This window comes from Lipophrys pholis (assembly GCF_963383615.2).
Source record: "Lipophrys pholis genome assembly, chromosome: 9".
Classification (NCBI taxonomy): Eukaryota; Metazoa; Chordata; class Actinopteri; order Blenniiformes; family Blenniidae; genus Lipophrys; species Lipophrys pholis.
This window is the reverse complement of record NC_137639.1, coordinates 17448424-17470381: the sequence shown is the minus strand read 5'-3', so window position 1 is coordinate 17470381 and position 21958 is coordinate 17448424. Positions and strand designations below refer to the sequence as shown.

Sequence of the window (21958 nt, the reverse complement as noted above, 5' to 3'; positions counted from 1 at the left end):
AAAAAAGATGCATATCAAGGTAATTGTTTACCCTAATTTACCCCTGAGTGTGTAAGTGTATTTAGTGTATGTGTGTGTTACTTTCTGTATTTGAAGTCCAGCATCCCATAACACCTAACAAGAAAAAAATATATGGACGGATCCACACAATACATCCAATATTTAACGTTTTAGAACAATTTTAATAGAGGTGGGCGCACATTCAATGTGCTGACACATGTCTGAGCGCACGATTTGCATATCTGCAGTGTAATTCCACCGTTGACCTCTGGGGTGTGACAGCAAGTTCATCAACAGTTTCCTGTGCACTTTTTGATGGCAAAGAAGAAGTTTGAGATTTTTGGGGGGTGAGGGGCTGGCCTTTTTTGTTCCGCTGGCGAATCCTGCTTGAACGGAGAGCAGGAGCACAACAGACCGAGCAGAAAGCCCCGCGCCGCGGACCATCGGCCACAGTCACAGCGCCAGGAGGGGAGCCGCCGCGCCGCCAAAGCAGGAGCCGGTGGAGATCCGACGGTCATCGCCCTGCAGCTCTGCCGTTACCAGCTCCAGGGTCAACGGGCAGACGAGCGGCTGGCAGCTATTGCCGTTAGCCTCAACTCCTCTGCAGGTCTGGGGGGGTTCTGGTAGGGGCAGGGGGCGGGGGTACACCGAGAAGGGAGAGGACTCCACGCCGAGAGGAGGGGGCTGGAAGTCTGAGACGCTTCCAGCCTGAAGGGGCCGGCGGTTTGGCCACAGCACCCAGGACTAGCTAGCTTGTACCCGCGCGGCTAAGTGAATGGGATGGAGCCGGGACCGTCTGGCGCTGGTAAGTTGATTTTTACCTCCGTTGTCTGAAAATGCGAGCACGGCGGGGTTATCGCTGCAGACGCAGACTGCGACTGAAATAACGGGACACCGGAGCCTGGCCTTAGCGTCAGGGGGGTGGGGGAGGGGGGGCGGGGGACGTACGAGCAAGGGGATGGAGAGGGCTCTCCTGCAGTCTGCCTGCATGACAATCGTAGAAAAGCACATTATTTATCCAGATTCATGGCCGAGGACGAGCCTGTTGGGAAGCTGACAATATCCCCAGCCATTGCGTGGGGCCAGCGAGGTCGTGGGAATCTCGGTGAGGAGGGACGAGATGAAGCCCGCCTTCTCGCAGCAGCAGCAGCAGCAGCAGCAGCAGCTGGCTGCACCTCGCTTTCCCCTCAGAGAGCCCTCTCAGCCTCCACAACCTCCCCATCCACTGACAGCTTCTGCAAGCTTGTCCACATACTGCTTAACACCATTACCTCCTATGCACACACCCAGAACAGTCTCAGGCCTATCATCTGCAGGGAAGGAAAAAAAAAAAAGGATTCTCAATTGTCATATCTGCACATGTGGACTTTGACTGATCCTGTTTTTAGACTTGGACACAGAAGCACTTTCGCCCTGTATGCTTTCAGATTCGCAGCCAGTGCTTATCAGTGCCAGAGCCAGGCTTGTTCTTTTCTTTTCTTTTCTTCTTTTTTTTTTTTTTTTTTCCTGTTTCCTTGGTTGACTGTGATGTTTGGAAGCAACCACTTAGAGCAGGTAGTGTGAGCCTGCATATCTGAGGCTAAAGCGCATCTTTTTTTGTGCAAAATTCGAATCCTTGTTTAAAACAAAAATGCAACCCTGAATCTTCTAAAGAAATTAAAAAACTTTTTGCAGATTTACATCTATGTAATTGAGAACTTTCTGATAACTTCTGAGCTCCAGATCGTCTTTGAATTTCTTAAAACTGGCCTCATTGGCGAATTCGAGCCAAGATTGAAATCACATTGTTGTTCTTAATCCTGAACCTTGAATTCAGTTGAATAGGCTTGTTTTTATTTTTTGGGGATGGGGGGAAGGGCCCCTAGGGGCCCCTCAATTCAAAGTCTGCTTTTGTGTTTGAAGTGTGATGATTCAGTGCACAATTTTCTCCGATTAATCTGATTGCCATGTTTATCTCATGGTCAACAGCCAAATATTCAGACACAACTAATTTGGCAAAAACAATTAAACACATAATTGAGCCCCTCTGTTTCATCTGTGTACTTGGCTTGTTGTTGAGATAAGTGATGAGATCTTCTGTCTATTACCCAGCGCTACATTTTCTTTTTATATAGTCATGTTTTTGTAAAGATGTGAAATTAAAAGCCTGCTTCCTTCACAGACTTAAAAGTTAAATTGTTAAAAAGTTTTCATACTGGTCTCGGATATATAACAAGTAATTCAATATCAGACCTTTTTAAAATGTACTAAAACTCAGCACACCCCAAGGCTGACCAACAGATTTTGTAAATGGCTTGAAGTTGTCCTCTAGTCGGCAATTAACCAAAACAAAGTTCACAAAACATCCAAACTTTAAAATGCTCACTCTCGTGTGACTTTTTGTTACTGCTGGTTACGTCATTGTAACGACACTAACCACTGAGCGCCTTGATGTTGTGATGCTGCCCTGAAGCTCTGATTTAAGTCCCACTGCCCGGGAAAGACGGCTATTGTGTTTGGATATGTGAGAGCGTTGGCTCCGCTTCTCACCATCTGCCTTCACTGGCACGAGGGGCGAAGTGTGTGTGTCATTGTGTGTATGATTGTGCAACAATCACAACACGCACTGGGATGCTCACACTCTCGCACACGCATGTTGTGTTGCACAGGGAGTGCATGTGCTCACCACATGCCTAGTGTCTGTTTATGCTGTTTGTCAGACGGGGTTTGAGAAAAGTGTGACTTTTTTTTTTTTTTTTTTCACATATACACATACGTGCACATAGTGGAGTATCTTTCTAGGTTTTGTAGCTGTCGCTCCTCCCGTCAGTTTGACATTTCACAAAGACCCCGTGAAAATATGTTTGAGTGATATGTTTAACTTGAACATTTCCATTGGAAAGAAGTTAGATTTTTCGATCTTAGAATACATGGGCGCCTTGTGTCCGATGTGGGAACGTGTTCATCGCAGGAGCAAAAAGGCCAAGGTCTCCCCAGCATGACCGTAGTAGCACCCGCCCTTCTCCCATCTTCACAGACAGCCCTACCCTCACACACACACACACACACACACACACACACACACACACACACACACACACACACACACACACACACACACACACACACACACACACACACACACACACACACACACACACACACACACACACACACACACAGGTCCCCTGATATCCATGACAATGCTGTGTTGCCGTGGTGTCTCCATGGTGAGGCTGGGAATGTAGAGGGGGGCCCCCTGTGTTTGTGTGTATATGAGTGTGTTCGTCGTAGCAAGGGCGATCCCTCAGCCGTACACCCGTATATATGTGTGTGTGTGTGTGTGTGTGTGCGTCTGTGATGGAGGAGCAGGGCAGCTGGGGTCTTTGTTGTGGTGGAGGAGGGCTGGTCTCTGGGGACTCAGAGGTTAAGGCAGAGGGGCCCTCTCAGGCAGGAGTCACCGCGTCTTGCATCTCGCACCTCACACCCAGTCTAGGACCCAGTTGATATAAGACCTTCTGACTCAATCAGTCCTGTTTTGAAAATGTGACGCTGGTATGAAAAGCAGTTGTTGCTAGTCAGTGGAGTTAGTTCCATACTGTGTAGTGCTGATATGGATCATACTAGGAAATGCTAAAACCTAACCCATATGAGGAGTTTGTTGGGTGCAGAAATAAGGCTTATTTTCAAAGTGCCAAACTGGCAAGCCGCTGAGTGAACGAATTAAGTCTCAAAATAGTAATAAAATTAGTTTTTCACGAAGCAGTTAATCACTTGAGCCCTATTATAATTTTTTTGTTCTGATTCAGAGCCTAATTGGTATATTGACTGAAATCAGTGGGATGCGTTACATGTTTACAGAGCCCTCTGATGCCTCTGAATTTGCATAATTTTGGGACACAAACAAACAACAAATAAATAAAGCTGCAACAAGCTGGAAATACCTAATTCTAGGTAGCTTGTGTGATCAGTTATTCTGACAGCATTGTTTTAATATGTGTCGGAGGTTTGAAATTCATCCATCTTCTTTTGCCATTCAATTCAATTCATTTCTATTCAATTCTGGGTCCGAGGTGCCGGAATTGATTCTGACTGTGGGTTATAGCAGGGTCCGTCCAGGACAGGTCACTCAGGTCAAACATAGAGAGATCGAGACTCCAGAGTTAGGAAACATGCATACACAAGCAGAACATGCAAACTCTACACAGAAAACGAGCCCCAAGACATTCAATGTGTCGCCTGGCAGGATTATTATCCAAACTATTGAATTGACATTTATGTGACAGTTTAACCGGATATTTTTCTTTGCTGAAGATTTTATTAACCAATTCCTTTTCCTCTCATTGTCCTCTTTTTTTCCCCCCCATCTCCTGTCGTCCTGTTGTCATTTGATGTAATTGGTTTGTTCTCCTCTGTTCCTCATACCTTGTCTTGATCCAACCTTTATTACATTCCACCACCCTGTTTCTGTTGCGTGGCCCCCACACGCACCGTATGTTGCTTCACCTTTTCCTCGTCCTTCCGATCTTCTTTTTGCCTGCCTTCCTGTCACTTTTTGACTGACTCCTGTGGCCACCTATCATGTCGCCTGCCCACCCTTCCTTCCTGGATCATGCCCACAATGTTCACCCTCTTTGCCCTCTCCTCTGCCGTTTGTCACAACCACTTCCTTTACCACTGCTTCTCACAACTGTTTCCATCCCTCATGTGCCCGCTTTGCCCTTTCAACTGGCCGTTTTCTGTTCCCACCACTGCTCCGTGTACATTCCCCGACCTCATTTCCACCCTCTTGGCTCTGACCCTCCTTTCCTCCGCTACCTGTCTTTGTCCATGGCTTCCTCTCCTCTCTCTCTCTCTCTCTCTCTCTCTCTCTCTCTCTCTCTCCTCTGTGCAGTGCCCATTGGGGTCTTCCCCCCACCCCTGCAGCAGGTGTTCCATGCCCCCCGCCGGCCGGGTATGGGCACCGTGGGCAAGCCCATCAAGCTGCTGGCCAACTACTTTGAAGTGGAGATCCCAAAGATGGACGTCTATCACTATGAGGTGGACATCAAACCCGACAAGTGCCCGCGACGAGTCAACAGGTAACATGTCGCACCTGCAGCCCCTGCAGTCTGTTTCACTTCTCTTCCCCCATGTTGGAATAAATTTTGAATGATCAGAACTTGTCACTTGTTTTGTGTCATAAGCAGTTATTAACCGTTGAGTGGCAGCGAGACGCGCTTTTTGTAGGGTTTAACGTGTCTGCTGTGTGGTACAGCTTGATAATTGGATAATTGAAGCCCCACAGCCACCAGTAATTACTGGGTTGTCAGTCCTTTAGTAGGCTGCAAATGCATATAACAACTATTTAGCGTGTTCCTGCGAGGCAGAGAATTTAAACAAATGTTGCTGCAGAACCAAAGATCTTTAACGTTCAAGTTTACTGTTGCCTGCTCGTAATCATTTTCATAGCAAGAGGAATACCGACATATGGAGCAATATGCGGCGACACTAAATGAATAACTTCCTTAAATCACAGTCTGATTAATGGTACCTTGTGGCTTACCACAGACATTTTTTCACAAGATTAAATCATGTTACATGATCTGCTCAATACGGGAAGCTACGCTGCAATGAAAATCATACTCAGCTATGACTCAAAAAGAAACGGTGCTTGCATCTGAGCAGAATCTAGAAAAGATGCAGCATCTTGTCTGCATACGTTCCTGTCCAGTTTTAAGCAGTAGGTAATCTTTTTTTTTTTTCTTTTTGCCTGCACTCAAGTGATCAGACTGGACAGATGGTGGAGTCAAAAGTGAATCTTGGTGAACTGACCCTTTTCCCCTTGGTTGGTGTTAATGCTGCAGAAGGATGCTTGAATAAGCACTTGAATTACGTGGCTGAATGGTGCTTGTTTCAAAACGTAGACAAAATCACTCATTTAAAAAGTGTGTTTAAAGCGACGGGGAATTAAATGAGCACTGACATATCAGCACTGTACTGTGTTGTAGCGGCGGCTAAATCTTACCGGTTTACATACACTACCAGTCAAAGGTTTGGACGCATCTTCTCGTTCAATGTTTTTTCTTTATAATCATGACTTTGCACACTCTTGGTCTTCTCCGAATGAGCTATATTTGTCAATGGGGCCCATTGTCCTGTTGACAAATAAATAAAGGGTCCAACTAAACACAAACCGTCTGGGATGGCAGGTCACTGCATAATGCTGTGGCCGCCATCCTGGTTCAGTGCGACTTCCGTTCTGAATCAATCCTAAAACAGTTTCACCAGTAAAGCTCCCCCACACCATCACAACTCTTCCTCCATGCGTCACGGTGGGAACCGTGTGTATAAAAACACACATTTTTCTGCATCACAGGAAGACATGGCGGGTGGAACCAAAGATCTCAAATTTGGACTCATCTGACCAAACAACAGATTTCTACCTGCCTAATGTCCATCCCTTGTGTTTCCTGGCCTAAACTAACCTCTTCTATTTGTTGCTTTTCTTTAGTAGTGGTTTCCTACCAGCTATTTGAGCATAAAGGCCTCCGATCAGCTGATGTAGAGATGTGTCTGCTACTTGAACTCTGTGTGGTGTCGATCTGGGCTCCAATCTGAGCTGCCGTTAACTTGCCATTTCTGAGGCCAGTGACTCAGATGAACTGATCCTCAGGAGCAGAGGCGACTCCTGGTCTTCCTTTCCTGGGGCGGTCTTCACGTGAGCCAGTTTCGACGTAGCGCTTGAGGGTTTTTGCCACTGCACTTGGGGATACAGTCAAAGTTTTTGCAATTTTCCAGACTGACTGACCTTCGGTTATTAAAGTAATGAGGGATTGTTGTTTCTCTTTACTTCGCTGATTCTCGCCACAGTATGAATCCTAACAGTTGTCAGCTTTGTACCAACTTGCACAACACAACTGATGGTCCCATTAAGAAGGCGAGAAACTCCACAACTGAACCCCGACGAGGCTCAGCTGTGAAGTGAATACCATTTCAGGTGATGATCCCTGAAATATAAAACAGGTTTTCGGTTGTTTCCCACTTTTTCCATTTACTGCACAATTCCATATGTGTTCATTCATAGTTGCAATGTGCTCAGTTAGAATCTACAAACTAATAAATAGGCAAGAAAGAAAAAGGAAAAAAAACAAACATTGAATGAGAAGGTGTGTCGAAATCTTTGACTGGTAGTGTATCTGAACACTTGAGTATCAGCTCCACTACAGTTATCGCTGGCTCGGAGCCATTTTTCAGACATAACTTCACATCCATCACTTTAATCCATGCACTAAACAGCACATTAAAAAGACTTTGGAAGTTCAGTGGGGAATAGTGCGCAGTCTTGTCTGCCCTTAGGATTTTGACATTTTTTTTTTTTTGTCATCGCTCCCCGGAGAGTCGGCTCTTACAAAAAAAAAAAAGCCTGCTATGAAGGGTAATTGGCAACTTGCCACATAATACATTCATTTTTGTCTTGTTTGATGATCGAGAAGAACTCATCCTTTTGTGACAACGAGAATAGCGGTTCTCTTTTGTTAACAAGCTGAAATGGTGTCACGCTTGTGACTGTGCGGTGGCTGTCAACCAAATATGCTTGGCTATTCAGTTCCTCGGTCTTCTGATGCGAGGAGGTCTGCTGGAAGCAGGGATACAACACCGTATGGAGGCGAACTCCATCATATTATTTTGCACAAGCCAAGTGCATAAAGTTCAATATCCCAGAGTGGCTCACTAAAGTTCCCCGGTTGTTAGATAATCACCGATAGTGATTCAGTCCATCGACACACGATTAGCAAAAGACACATTCGCCAGAGTGGTTATTTTTAAGCCACTTGTTTTTACGTTGACATGAATGCGCTCATTACTGTTCACGTTCCTCGTTGGACCTCGTGCCATTTCAGTGGATTAAATAATTCATGTGTTTTCTGCGTCTCCTGAAGTCAAATTAATTACTCGTCTCCCAAAAACTTAAAAGGAGTAACTTGACACTGTTTATCTCTTGTGTCCTGAAATCATCCCGACACGGAACCGGTGTCCTCGTGTAACACGGTCTTTGACGGAACAAGTGATCTTTTGTTGTGGAGCCTCATGGATTTCAGCTGAGAAGACTCTCGAGGGAAGTCCTTGAGCGGCGTTCGCTCCTCAATTCTCAAGGTTGTGAAAACAGAAACAAATTCAGAGAGCCATCAATTTCCTGTTTGAGCATCGGAAAACTTGACGTTCTGAAAAATCCTTGAAAACCGAGTTCGTGGGGGATCTGTGAGCTTGAGGCCCCCTTTTTTTTGGGGGGGGGGGGGGGTTTGAGGTTTCAGACAAAGGGTCCAAAAAGGCATGCAAAGGTCAAGAACTTTGACCTCCTCTTTTCACGACGACTTCACATCCCCCCACACTTAAATGAAGGCCAAGGCACCGTGCATTGAGCGGTGCACCCCACCACCACCTGCACCCTCACTCTTTTTGTCCTCTCCCCTCGCCCCCATGACCATGAGATATTGCCCCCAGCAGCTGTATCCTGCTTGATCAATATTCAATCATCTTTAGAGCGCTCCCTCTCCGCCACAATGGAGCATCCTGATGAGACAATGGGTTTAATTGGCAGCGAGGGATCTCTTTCAGTGTGTGACATTAATCCCACGTTGGTTTTTTGTGCGTGTCGTTTCTGGCAGAGAGGTGGTGGAGTACATGGTGCAGCACTTCAAGCCCCAGCTCTTTGGCGACAGGAAGCCAGTGTACGATGGCAAGAAAAACATCTACACAGTGTTAGCACTTCCCATTGGGAGTGAGAAGGTAACTGTCTTGAAGTGGTTTCACATTTCACTTTTACACCATGTCGTTGTCCGGGACTAATTTGTCCGCAGGGGTCAGTAAAGTCTAAAACCCCGTCTTGACGGGAGTTGCAACATTTGTCGGGGAGACAAGGAGCTATTTGAGTCGAGCAATAAGCATGCAGTACCTTTTATGTACACCAGAGCGCATATGAGGTTCATAGTTGTGTTTTAAGAATAAGGACAAACATTACTGTCCATGTTTGATTAGTCAGTTCCTGTCTGGACACACATGGGTATTTCAGTCTGAAAGGCATTGCTTTTTTAAGTTTGATATATTTTGATACATTACACTATTTTTGCATTGAGAGTAAAAATCAATAGCACTTCTGTTCAGTGTATCATAGAGCCATCACAGCTACATAAATCGGCTCGACAATTATAACTACTGGAGATGGTAAAGTATAGCTTTGCATACACAAGTCTGGCAACGTCACAGTCAGAACAGGATGGTTCGTTATTACTTTGGTAAGGAAGTATCTCATATGACATCAAAAGTTTGGTATTGTTTCGCTCTTTTTTTTTTATAAAATGTGTGCTCTCTTCCTTGGTCACTCCAGGTGGATTTTGAGGTAACCATCCCCGGTGAGGGTAAGGATCGAATCTTCAAGGTGTCCATCCGTTGGCTGGCCAAGGTGTCGTGGCGCTTGCTGCAGGAGACTCTGGTCAGCGGGCGGCTGCAGGTCCCCCTCGACTCAGTTCAAGCCCTGGATGTGGCCATGCGTCACTTGGCCTCTATGAGGTACACTGTTGCACCCAGTTCATTAGTGTCACTAGTACAGATGCAAACGCCCACACTACAGCGCCACCATACCTGTTTGGAACTTCGCCGGCATGATGCCGTTTGCTTGTCAGCTGAACTTGGTGCAGAACTTAACGTTAGTGAGTTCCCATAGCTCCAGGCAGCCGTCGCTGAACAAAAGACGCTTGTTAGCTGAAACCTGTGTGAAAGTGTCGTCTGAACAATGCTGAGCTGCAGAATAATGACAACTGGCTGGAAGAGTTGACCTGCAAATCGTTGAACAAGAAGTCACAGATATCACCACATAGAAAAAACCCCACTACTTGCTCAGTTAATTATACTTCCATGTTTGGTGTTTTATCGCTTACGTGTTCCTTTCTGGTTAGAAATGACTCGCCATGAAACACCAACTTTACTGAAAATGAACTCACGCTGAGGCCATGTTCAGAATTCTGCCTATTCATCATTTCCACATCTCCTCCCCCTCTCCAATTAGGTACACTCCTGTGGGCCGTTCGTTTTTCTCCCCACCTGAAGGATACTACCACCCTCTGGGTGGGGGGAGGGAAGTCTGGTTTGGCTTCCATCAGTCTGTGCGCCCCGCCATGTGGAAGATGATGCTTAACATTGATGGTGAGTCACGGGATCACCAGAATGTGTGCAGTCATCCAGTGATGTCAGCCGGGCTTTACCGGGATTGTGTGACTAGACAGAACCACTGGGACTCGTGTTGAAAACTGTTAATAACCTTTCCCATAAATCTAGGCCCCTGCTTTTCTTTCCGTTAGCTCAACACCAATTTTGCTCAAGATTGTACTATAAGATTATACTAGAGTAAGTGCCGAGTCCCTGAGAAACATTCATGTACCTGTGCTGCTCTCCTATACTGATGACTCCCTTGCTGCTCTCTGTCTCCCTCTAGTGTCAGCCACAGCCTTCTACAAAGCCCAGCCTGTAATTGAGTTCATGTGTGAGGTTTTGGACATTCGCAACATTGATGAGCAGCCGAAGACTCTCACCGACTCACAAAGGGTCCGCTTCACCAAGGAGATTAAAGGTGGGCTTATTACGCAAACGTTGCGTTTAAACGCCATCATGACACCTCAATGTTCCTGTCTGAAAGCGTATAGCCTCATTTTTCTACTACTTTTCCTATCAGAGGAAAAATGGTTCCACATGGCTTATTTATTTATTTATTTATTTGTTTGTTTATTTTTTATTGCTTTGTTTTGATTATTTGGATGAACCTCTCTCTCTCTCTCTCTCTTTGCATAAATGCTTGTGTATTCCACCTGTCTGCAGGTCTGAAGGTGGAGGTGACCCACTGCGGCCAAATGAAGAGAAAGTATCGAGTATGCAATGTCACCAGACGTCCAGCCAGCCACCAAACGTAAACACAGCCGGAAAGCCTTTCGCACTGTTCTCCATAAAGCAGATGTACAATTTACAATCCCCTGGATGGTCTCCATGACCTAAATATCTCAAACTGGCTACGTGATGTCAGAGATCTGCACAAGTTGGAAAAGTCCGCCTCCCTTAATGAGCTTCTTGGGAACTAAGCAAAGAACTGTAAATTACCAATCATACGTTCGGAAAATAACATTGCATTCACTTCGAATTCAATTAAATAGGGAAAAATGCAAATCTTCACAAAAGATTATATGTTGTTAAAGTATATCTTTCAACCTCATTCACCTTTTTGACGTCATTGCTCCTTTATCTTTCAATTTCACCTGCCTGAATTGCCCAAATTAAAATTTGATTTTAAACTATTAAAGTCATGTTTTTTACATTTATGCCATTGATTATCAGCACCTTTTTATTTGGTGCAGATCCAATTGAAAGTTGAAGACGCCACTAGGACCAACCAACTACCAAAAACGTTCCAAATTAAAGCACATTCAATTCTATATTTGTTTTATAAAATTGTAAGTAAACCTTTCTTCAGTTCCTATTAAAGGTTACAATCATTTTTTTGAGGGGGGATAAAGAAACCTTCATTATACAGAATAACAAAGAGATGATTTAATAGTTGCTTGAACAAGTGTTTGAAGGTGTTTAATCCAGCATAAATTGATATAATCTGAAAAGAATATTTGGCAGTGGTACGTTCTCAACCAGTCTGAAGAGGTGTCTGTATCATTGATAGGATATACGATGAAGAAAAATAATTAAAACAATCTGTATTTTCTGAGACCTGCTGTATCTGAGGATCATAACCTCATTATAACCTGCATGGACAGTGATACATTATAGAATTAATCCTAACACATAACCTTTTCTTTGTTATTTTTGTTGTTGTTTTGTTTTTCTCCAGGTTTCCCCTACAGCTTGAAAGTGGGCAGACAGTAGAATGTACAGTGGCCCAGTACTTCAAGCAGAAGTACAACTTGCAGCTAAAATACCCCCACCTGCCCTGTCTACAGGTGGGACAGGAGCAGAAGCACACCTATCTGCCCCTCGAGGTATGGAAAGGTTTTCCTTTTAAAAGCTTAAACAGTGTTCACATTCCAGTTGAAACGCTTTTATTTAGATCCAGATAATCGATGCGACCATCCGAGGGAAACTCATTTGGCTCATTGCAGGTGTGTAACATTGTAGCCGGTCAACGATGCATCAAGAAACTGACGGATAATCAGACCTCCACCATGATCAAAGCCACTGCTCGCTCTGCACCCGACCGACAAGAGGAGATCAGCCGGCTGGTGAGTTGTAGCGACGGCTGTTGTTTTGGAGGCCACAGCCGCGACATAATAATATATGCGACTGTTATTTATGGTGGAAGTTAGAGAGGCCGTGAGGTATGATCCATGTCTTTCACGCCCGACAGATGAAGAATGCCAACTTCAACCTGGACCCGTACATCCAGGAGTTTGGGATCAAGGTGAAGGATGACATGGCCGAGGTGACAGGCAGAGTGTTGCCAGCGCCTATTTTGCAGTACGGAGGACGGGTAAAAAGAAAAAATATTCCTCATCTTGGCATACTGCAGCGTACAGGAGGTTTGCCGGAGATGTGACCTGATTTGTGGTTTTCCCTTTTCCACAGAACCGAGCTATAGCTACACCCAACCAGGGAGTGTGGGATATGAGGGGGAAGCAGTTTTATAACGGCATCGAGATCAAGGTGTGGGCTATTGCCTGCTTCGCGCCCCAGAAACAGTGCAGAGAAGAGGTGCTCAAGTAAGTGCCGCTTCGTTTTGGAGTTGTTATATCATTTTCACTTTATTTTATTTATTTTTCAATCATTAAAATAATGACAGTAACAATTATAATTAAAAAAAATACCTACAGCAAATTAGTCAAAGAGCACACTGTACAGACAAACTAACCCTTTCAGGGTCCGAGCATTAGTCAGACGTGGCAAAATAACAAAAGAATACAAGATAGAAAACAAAACCTTGATGTATAGAAAGGAAATAGGTGAAGAACTCAGGCCACAATTATAAGAATAGGAAGGATAGTATAACTACTGTATTATCTTATTGTGGAGAGTAAAGCAGGATCTTTGTCTTTATGTGAGTCATAAAAAGGTCCCATGAGGTGGCGCCCTCTATCGTTTTCACTCATAACACAAATGGGCCACTTAAAATTCCCCTTTTTCACAGGATTAATCATTCCCCTCTTTAATATTGTAATAATGTTGATTTCAAAGCTCTGAGTACTAACTCTATTCCATTCTAATTAACAATCATTTTCGATCAAAGTCAAGATTGCACAGGAAAACATGATACACTGCAGTTTGTTTGTTTTGGGTTTTTTTTTTCCCCGAAGCTTCAATTACTCTTTTTTTTTAATCTCAGGAACTTCACAGACCAGCTCCGTAAAATCTCTAAAGATGCCGGGATGCCCATTCAAGGCCAGCCTTGCTTCTGTAAATACGCCCAGGGAGCGGACAGCGTGGAGCCCATGTTCAGACACTTGAAGAACACATATTCTGGACTGCAGCTCATCATCGTCATCCTGCCGGGAAAAACCCCAGTCTATGGTAATTCTAGACATTAACTTTGGTATATTTGATTTGTTCCAGTAAGGAAATTGCTGTTTATTCAGCCGTGAAAAACACATGTTGTACAAAACCATGTGACGACATACCTGTATTTATTTCTTACCATGTGGCCCCTTCAGCCGAGGTAAAGCGTGTTGGAGACACTCTGCTCGGCATGGCCACGCAGTGTGTCCAGGTGAAGAACGTGGTGAAGACGTCCCCTCAGACCCTCTCCAACCTCTGCCTCAAGATCAATGTGAAGCTGGGAGGCATCAACAACATCCTGGTGCCTCACCAACGGTGAGCTTCTGTCCGCTTTGAATAAGCCGCACAACGTTTCCTCTTCGCCGACCTGAATGTATTGCTGTTGAACACTTGTTTAATCATTCATTCATTCATTCATTCATTCATATCTACTGACACAGCTCTTTTTCTTGTTTACATAAGACTTCAGGTGGAACGCTAATAAATGCCACTTTCAATCAATAGAATTATATACAGAATAAAATGTGCTGATGGCTTCAGCATAATAAATGTGATATACATTTTACTAGTTGATCATTTTATATTTCATCTCCTTGACAGTTTGAAGTGTTTGAAGTCTTTGCTGGATGATATATTGGCCCAGCAGCATTTCACTTAGTGATGGAAATATAACTCTTCAAAAGGAGCCACGCACTGCATTAATGATAGTGAGTAATTTGCATCTCCTCCTCCGTTTGCTCTCTCAGGTCAGCCGTGTTTCAGCAGCCAGTTATCTTCCTGGGAGCAGATGTCACACACCCACCTGCTGGAGATGGCAAGAAGCCCTCCATTACTGCTGTAAGTGTCTGAAAAGAAACAATTCCGCTCATTATTAAACAATACTCACTGACCTTGGACACAATCTCAGGAAAAGGAGGGAAAACGAGACTGCGGTTCGCTACACAGAGCGAGGCTTGCTCGGCCTGATCTGGGTGGGCAGTTCAAACTCCCAAATGGGAAGCCGCAGAGGACTCCGTTTTGAGTTTCTGGGAGGAAATGCTCTTTAAAGAATAGGTTTTTGTTCCATGTTGGTGATGATCAGACCTGGTTGTCCTCCAGAGGGAAATGAAACTGGATCAATCAAATGAAAATTAGCATTCACGATGCATTCAAGCCAAGAGCTTTACTCTTATTTTAAAGGTGATTGCTTTATTTTTCTCCTTGGTCATGCTGACCTTCAACCAGCCTCATTGTATGGATACGTTGTGAGTTTGTAAAGAACAGATTGCTGTGTGTAAGGATTACTATATTAATTGTCATTACCAAACCAAACATTCACAGAATACAAGAAGATGACTGATCAAATCAGGAAGAGGAGCTTATCAGACGCGTGGAACACTCATTCTTTTGTAGAACTGAGTTCGACCTCCGGTTCAACACTCCACAGCAGTGCTTGTTTATCCACGGGGCCTTTTTGTAAAATGTATTCGACATAACTGGTGTAGATGCGTCAACACGTCGAAGTAATGATGCTTTGAGTTCAGGGAGTTCCTTCACAGCACCAAACACAGCTGGGATCAGTGAGCTGCGGCAGGGGGATGTAAAAGACACACACGTTTATCAGGTGGATCATTACCGAGAACAACAATGCACACAATGGATACGGGAACCTTTCCCTCACGGGCTCTCCTTTTACTGGCAAATCAAAACTCAGCATGGGCATGTACATATTGCAAATGGCCTCAAGATGTCTTCACAAACGCACACCATTGTGGTTGCTTGGTGACCGTGGCCACTGTGCATGCTAATGTAAGGGAAAGAAAAAGCGCGGCCATTGATGGTGCTTCTCAGGCAGGAAAACTCTCTCTTCTCAGGTGAAAACACACAACAGTGTTATGATTATTATTACATTTTTTTGTGTTTAAAAATGGCAAATTCTTCCTGTGAGTAAGTCTTTTTAGTTGAACTAATTTGGAGGAGTAGTGCATAAAAAGATTAGGGTAGGACTTGTTGTTTTGATGAGTTGTTATACTCTTGAGTTAATCAAGCGTTTGTGATTCATTTTTTTTATTTTCTTGTATCAGATGGTCATTTTTGTATCCTTTAGTGTTCATATTGGTAATATAGCAACATGATAATTTTTTGTTGCATTAATTTTGCTCGTGAAGTTTGACTCTGAGAAACATCCACGGTTGATTCAGCGTTCTGTTTCGACCCGCTTGCACACGAAATGAGGCCGAAAGAAGGGAGACCAATACAATACGTAAGGCTAACAAACGACTTGTCACTGAGTCACATTCAAAAAGGAAATTATGTCAACTCTCATCCGCCCTTGACCTCAGCTCGCCTGTGGTTGGCTGTGTTGTTGCCTAGCAATCATGACAAACGATTGAGTCACACAGACAAGAGGGTCGCAGAGGAGAGAGAGTCTGTCTCGATCATCGGAGAGAAAATGGGGAAAATGACGTGTTTTTGGTGCGAGGATTTGGGGGGAGAAGAAGAAAGAACGGATGATGAGTCTGACACCGTTCTCAGTCGTGGCCTTTAGGGGACGCTCATGTAAAAGTATTCACTGCAGGGGAAATGACTCAGAGAAGTGAGGAGACTCTGAAACTTTAGCAAGTATTTTCTTTTTCTTCTTTTTTTTTTTTTCTTGGCAGCCTGTTTCATTGTACATGACAACGGCAAATGCTTTCAAAAAAGGTGGTGTGTGTGTGAGGCAATGTTTATATGTATTCGAATGTATACGTTTGACACATGCTTCATATGAAATACTGTGCATATCCATCCATCTTCTTTGTGGCTTTGTCCTAAATGACTATGATTGAGGGCAAAGAAACACGTTTTCAGGTGCATTCTCTGTAGAAAACACCTTCCAGTGTGATGTTGACCCGTCTAACCGCCTTCCAGGTGGTAGGCAGTATGGATGCCCATCCCAGCAGATACTGTGCCACGGTGCGCGTCCAGAGACCCAGGCAGGAAATCATCGAGGACTTATCCTACATGGTGCGTGAACTTCTCATTCAGTTCTACAAGTCGACCCGCTTCAAGCCCACCAGGATCATCTTCTACAGAGACGGCGTTCCCGAGGGCCAGTTGCCGCAGGTATGTGAGGTCTTCAAGCCTCATTGCAATCAAACATTACTGCTTTTTTTATTTTTTATTTTTTTGGAGTGCGGATACATGTTGCCCTCCTGTGCAGATTCTCCACTATGAGCTCCTGGCCATCAGAGACGCTTGTATAAAGCTGGAGAAAGACTATCAGCCTGGTATCACCTACATCGTGGTACAGAAACGCCACCATACACGCCTCTTCTGTGCAGACAAATCTGAAAGGGTCCGTTTCTCTCCCTAGTCGCAGTTTCTCTTCTCGTTGCCCTTAATGTATTTGTTAACTGTTTTTGTGGTTGTTTTTAACAGATTGGGAAGAGTGGGAATATTCCTGCAGGGACTACAGTGGACACCAGCATCACTCATCCCTTTGAGTTTGACTTCTACCTGTGCAGCCACGCAGGCATCCAGGTATTGGTAACACAAACTAAATGATTCAGTGTCCTGCAGCCAGTTTAACTCATAAACACCTCTTAGCCCCGCGCTGACCTTTTGCTTACGCAGCTTCCATTTTTGCATCTATTTTTCATCTCGTTTGCAACCCGCCTGCTCTCCGGTTCACCAGGGTACCAGCCGGCCGTCTCATTACTACGTCCTGTGGGACGACAATCGTTTCACGGCTGACGAGCTGCAGATTCTAACCTACCAGTTGTGCCACACTTACGTGCGTTGCACCCGCTCAGTCTCCATCCCCGCGCCAGCCTACTACGCTCGTCTTGTGGCCTTCCGTGCCCGCTACCACCTGGTGGACAAAGAACATGACAGGTGAGTCTGCTTATCAAATACACAACGTAGGATTTTCTGTCCATGGAGTTGCCACAAATGACAACAGTTTGGGGGTATTTGCATTGCAAATGCAGTGGTTCAGACTTTATTCTGTTCTCCACTGGTGTATTGAGCGCCCACAAAGAAACGCAGCGAAAAAGGAAAATGAGGATTTTTATTTATGATCTTTGACATTAAATACAGAATTTTCTAAATCCTGGGATTGAAAATGATTTTCTGATGAACATAAAACTGTTATTTCTGTTCATTGTGGTAGATTCTCACATTTGTGTCCTTGTTTTTGAGTTTTCAAGTTTATCCTCAACATTGCTCCATTATTTAAATTTTTTTTATTTTACATTGGACTCTCAAAGTGGTTTTTTTTTAATTAATTCTTGACATTACAACTTCTAAGATATAAAAAGTTCCTTTTTTTCTTCTGTTGTGTGGTGCTGATATCCAAATAGTTTCTAAAAGCATTGACATTTTAAAAATGTTATTGTCTTAATTTAAATAGGTGTTTGCTGCCATACAGGACAAGGGGGGGGGGGAGTTCAACAAATGGATTACAGTACGCCAACATGAAACAAGTCTAATGTTGAATAACAAAATAACAAAGAAATGGAGATGGAAGAAAGAAAAAGAATCTATTTAATGCCCAAAGAAATTTAAATCCTTCGCTTCAGCAAGTTTGTTCATTTTCATGCAGAAATACTAAATATAATTGACTAAGATGTCGTTTCAAAATATACTGTAGGTTCAATTACTGCTTCAGGTTCGATGGCTTTGTCGTTGTGTCTTTAGTATAATGAAACTCATGCCTCACATTCTTTGTCGTACCTGTTGTTTCGCCATGTTCAATCAGCGTATGTAAACAAACTGGAGGTCGACTCCCCCCATGGTTTTAATTCCATGAGTTTTTCTTATCTTGGTTATAAGCAAGCTGCTGGTGACTTTATTCCCTCAAACATGTGTCTGCTCTTTGCTCCATGTCTTCTGCGCCTGTCGTCCCTCTTGCAGTGGAGAGGGCAGCCACGTGTCCGGTCAGAGCAACGGTCGGGATCCCCAGGCGCTGGCCAAAGCTGTTCAGATTCACCATGACACCCTGAGGACCATGTACTTCGCCTGAGCTCCTCCAAAACCATCACCGCCATCGATTCCTCCCACCTCATTTCGACTTCGGCGGGCCAGATTGCTCGCTGCCACCTCATCCCCATCCCTTACTCCCAACGACTGCCCACTACACACACTCCACAGACCTGCCACTCAGTCACCCAACTCCAATCGTCATAAGTCCCTCCACCCCCCCGTTAAAAACACAGGCAGTCTCGACAGACTCATGCACTCAAAAGGTTATGAATTTTATTATTGTTGTTGTCATTTTGTTGTTTTTACTTTAGCAGGACTCTTGCTCTTTTTACGTTGATTTTTGAAAACGTGGGTATCATTATGTCATTGTATTGTACGCTACCTTCACACTCCTATATGTAAGTATGCAATACGGATGGGAGAAAAATAGGCGATAAAGACAAAAAAAGAAGAAGAAAAAAAACAAAGAAAAACAACTTTTTTAACTGCCACCACAATGCTGCCTCTTTACCCATCCGAGAGCCGGATGCCAGTGTTCCAAGCCCCCTGAGTACGGGGATCCTCCAGAGCGGTGGTACTGGGCACGCACACTTACATGTATCATTTTAATGTTGTCATGAACTACATTCATGTTTTTAATGTTTTTTGAATAATGTTATTTTTTTAAAACGGCCTCGAGGAATCAGAGGTATGGTACATTAGCACTTAGCGATAGCATGTAGGTGCCACCAGTCCTGCACGTATGGAGTTTGTTAGTACATGTGAGGCGAGCCCTCTGCTCTTTATATTAGCAGAGACACAAAGAGCAGGTGTAGCATATCATAGATACCGGAGAGCGGTCCCGCCACACTCTCTGTGCTGGTTGGCCAGTCCCTTAGAGAGTCAGCCTATAGAGGCGAGCTTAGCATAACAGTAGAGGGGCCATTTGCATAGAGTGTATCAAATATACTTGCACCCCATGCACCTAAACCAGCATTATTAACCAGCCAAAAGTGATGCCAACCAATAGACAAAAGGGGCACTTAAGCAGGAAGATGATCCATTTCTGTATACATTGCTCTTTTAGGATTTCTGAGGCACTTTTTAGATTCTTCTTAATTTTATTTCACTCCGACACAGTGACACTCGTCGTTCTTGAGTCACGGCACAGACTAACTCTGAAGATTTCTCTCTCTCTCACACACACACACACACACACACACACACACACACTTTGCAGAGCTGTCAGAACAAAGGCAATCGGCAAGGTCAACACTATCCTGTAGATTTGAAAACAGACCAAGTACAAAGTCTGTGATCACTTAAGTGCTGCAAAGCTGAACACACGTTCAGCAATTGACCTTGCTCCGTTCATTCTGCACATTCCAACCTGCACCATTAAAGATGACGCCAGGCCAGTGCACTCCACACTACCACCCATGCAATTCTTTGCATACCAAGACCCACACCTTCACTGCACCTGTGCTGTCGTGACACAAAAGCTTTTTCTCTTTGCAGGCATTTACAACTCAGCCTGGAAAGCAGACGCACACACATCTCTGCCATCTCACTCCTTTTTCTTAGCATGTAGTGACCAACCTGTTGAGATGCACTTGCCCCCCCCATTTCTTTCCCCCCTCCTTAAGCCAAACTATCACTCATCAGCCTGTCCACGGTCACCTTCTTTCCTTGCTCTCTCTTTCTTCTTCATCTCACATGCAGCCACCCCCCTGCCCCAATCCTCTAGCTTGTGTTAGCCAATCCCTATTGGTGCTCTGTGTGCATGGGCGGCACAGATGGGGGATTGCTACATTGGACAGGGTGGGCCTCTATTACTACTACTACTACTACTTAATATGCCCTGCCTTTACATCTTGTCACTTTCTGGATTTATGGAGAAAAAGAAAAAAAAATGCATGTAATTATTTTTTATGACTGGATATTCTGAGCCACCTTACTTTGGTTTTCTTAGAGGTAGGAGCCTTGGCGCTCACCACTGCCTGTCGGTCGTTTTGCCTCGATTGTGTAATAGTTATAAAGACAGCTTTTTTTTTTTTTTTTTTTTCCTTTGTCATTATGATTATGAATATTGTGACTATTGTCAAAGTGTTTCCTCGAGAGGGCACTGTGGAGACGGTCTCAAAATTCCACCTCAGTTGCCCTTTAAGCGCCTCAAATCTTGTCTGAGAAGTCAAAAGCCCCTTTGAGCTGAAAGGGATCAAAAGATAACGGATCAGATGAGTTTGATTTCTTAAATCATGTTTATGAACTTGCATAATCAAAATGCCTTTGTACACCGTTTTACTGATCCTTCATTGTGTCCAAGGTGATTTGTATATATAAATATATAATATTAACCTGTTATGTATTTTGGCCCGGCGGTTGACGGGCCTTTCACAGTTCGGGGGGGGGAGGGGGCTCGCGCGCCCTCGTTCGCTGCATTAAAAAAAGAAAAAAACAACAAAAAAAAAAATAGAATCAGCCTGGGGGAATTTCCCAGCAACCACTGAAACCAGATGCAGTTCTTCACTCACTGAAGCCACAAAGCACCTTGCAAAGGGGGGAGACGTAATGGCAGTCACCCTGGAAATGTATCATGTGGACACCGGAGAATCCACTCCTCCTCCACACAGCCTCACGGTCTGACTAAGCAATATTGAAGCCACTGATCAAGAACAGTCCTTACCATAGCACTTCCCAATAGATTTGGATGAAAGGACATGGAAGCATATTATTTTGGCTCTGTATGTGATAGTATGGGAACTCTGTTGGGGAGGGTTATTTTTTAAAGAAAATAAAAATTGTTTTTTATTACTCCTTGGGTTTTTTGCTCTTTATTTAACGACCTACTTTGTCTTGTTTTTGTTTTATTCTAGTAATTCACAGTTTCACGTCTCGGTGCTCGAGCAAAGCCAAACACATAAACAACAGGGAAAAAGTGTTTAATAATGTTTTGTCATTTTGCCCCTTTGGCAGTAATTTCTTCAACTGTTACACCTGCAGCCTTTTTCTATTTCTCTTGTTCACTGTCAAGCTGCTTGTCGAGTTACATCTATTGTGGCTCCACCAGATTTTACCCTGTGAGTCTGATTTTCCCTTCATTCTGGATGGAGCTGTATTCGCCGATACCTAGGTTTTCTTTAGGAGTTCTCCCTAGAAAGTCAAACAAGGGGTAATCCATTTTGACGAATTAACGGCCATTTTGCCACTATTATAAATGGCACCATAGCCATTTTAACAATTTGTACCAATTCCACATTCATACTATCAGATTTATGCTTTGGGTGTAATCAAAACTAAATCGGAGCACACACAGCAATTGTTTGAATCATAGTTTAAGATTAATTATCTTCTAATGCTGCAGAAAGATTACTTGAAAGTGCAAATTTGTTTGGAAAAAAGTTTTAACTTAGAAGTATAGACATTTATGGGGGGGGTTGTACTGGCTTATAAATAATATTTCTATCTTTTTATAATCTTCTAGCCAATCTTTAAAGCTAGTAGCAAGTGGGCCTCTTAGATAAACACTGAACAT

The 21958-nt window shown here is 43.9% G+C and overlaps 1 protein-coding gene across 1 annotated transcript; it reads left to right on the top strand.

Moving 5' to 3' along the window:
* The first annotated feature begins 323 nt into the window (after positions 1–323).
* ago1 (argonaute RISC component 1) lies at positions 324–18886 on the top strand. Its single transcript, XM_080471234.1, has 19 exons — positions 324–805; positions 4874–5060; positions 8628–8748; positions 9347–9528; positions 10025–10161; positions 10451–10585; positions 10831–10918; positions 11846–11993; positions 12114–12233; positions 12359–12481; positions 12577–12710; positions 13331–13515; positions 13656–13815; positions 14247–14337; positions 16390–16584; positions 16682–16816; positions 16900–17001; positions 17156–17355; positions 18376–18886. Exons 1-19 carry the CDS (start codon positions 781–783, stop codon positions 18482–18484), a joined length of 2577 nt encoding a protein of 858 aa, XP_080327360.1. The 5' UTR covers positions 324–780; the 3' UTR covers positions 18485–18886.
* The last annotated feature ends 3072 nt before the right edge of the window (positions 18887–21958 follow it).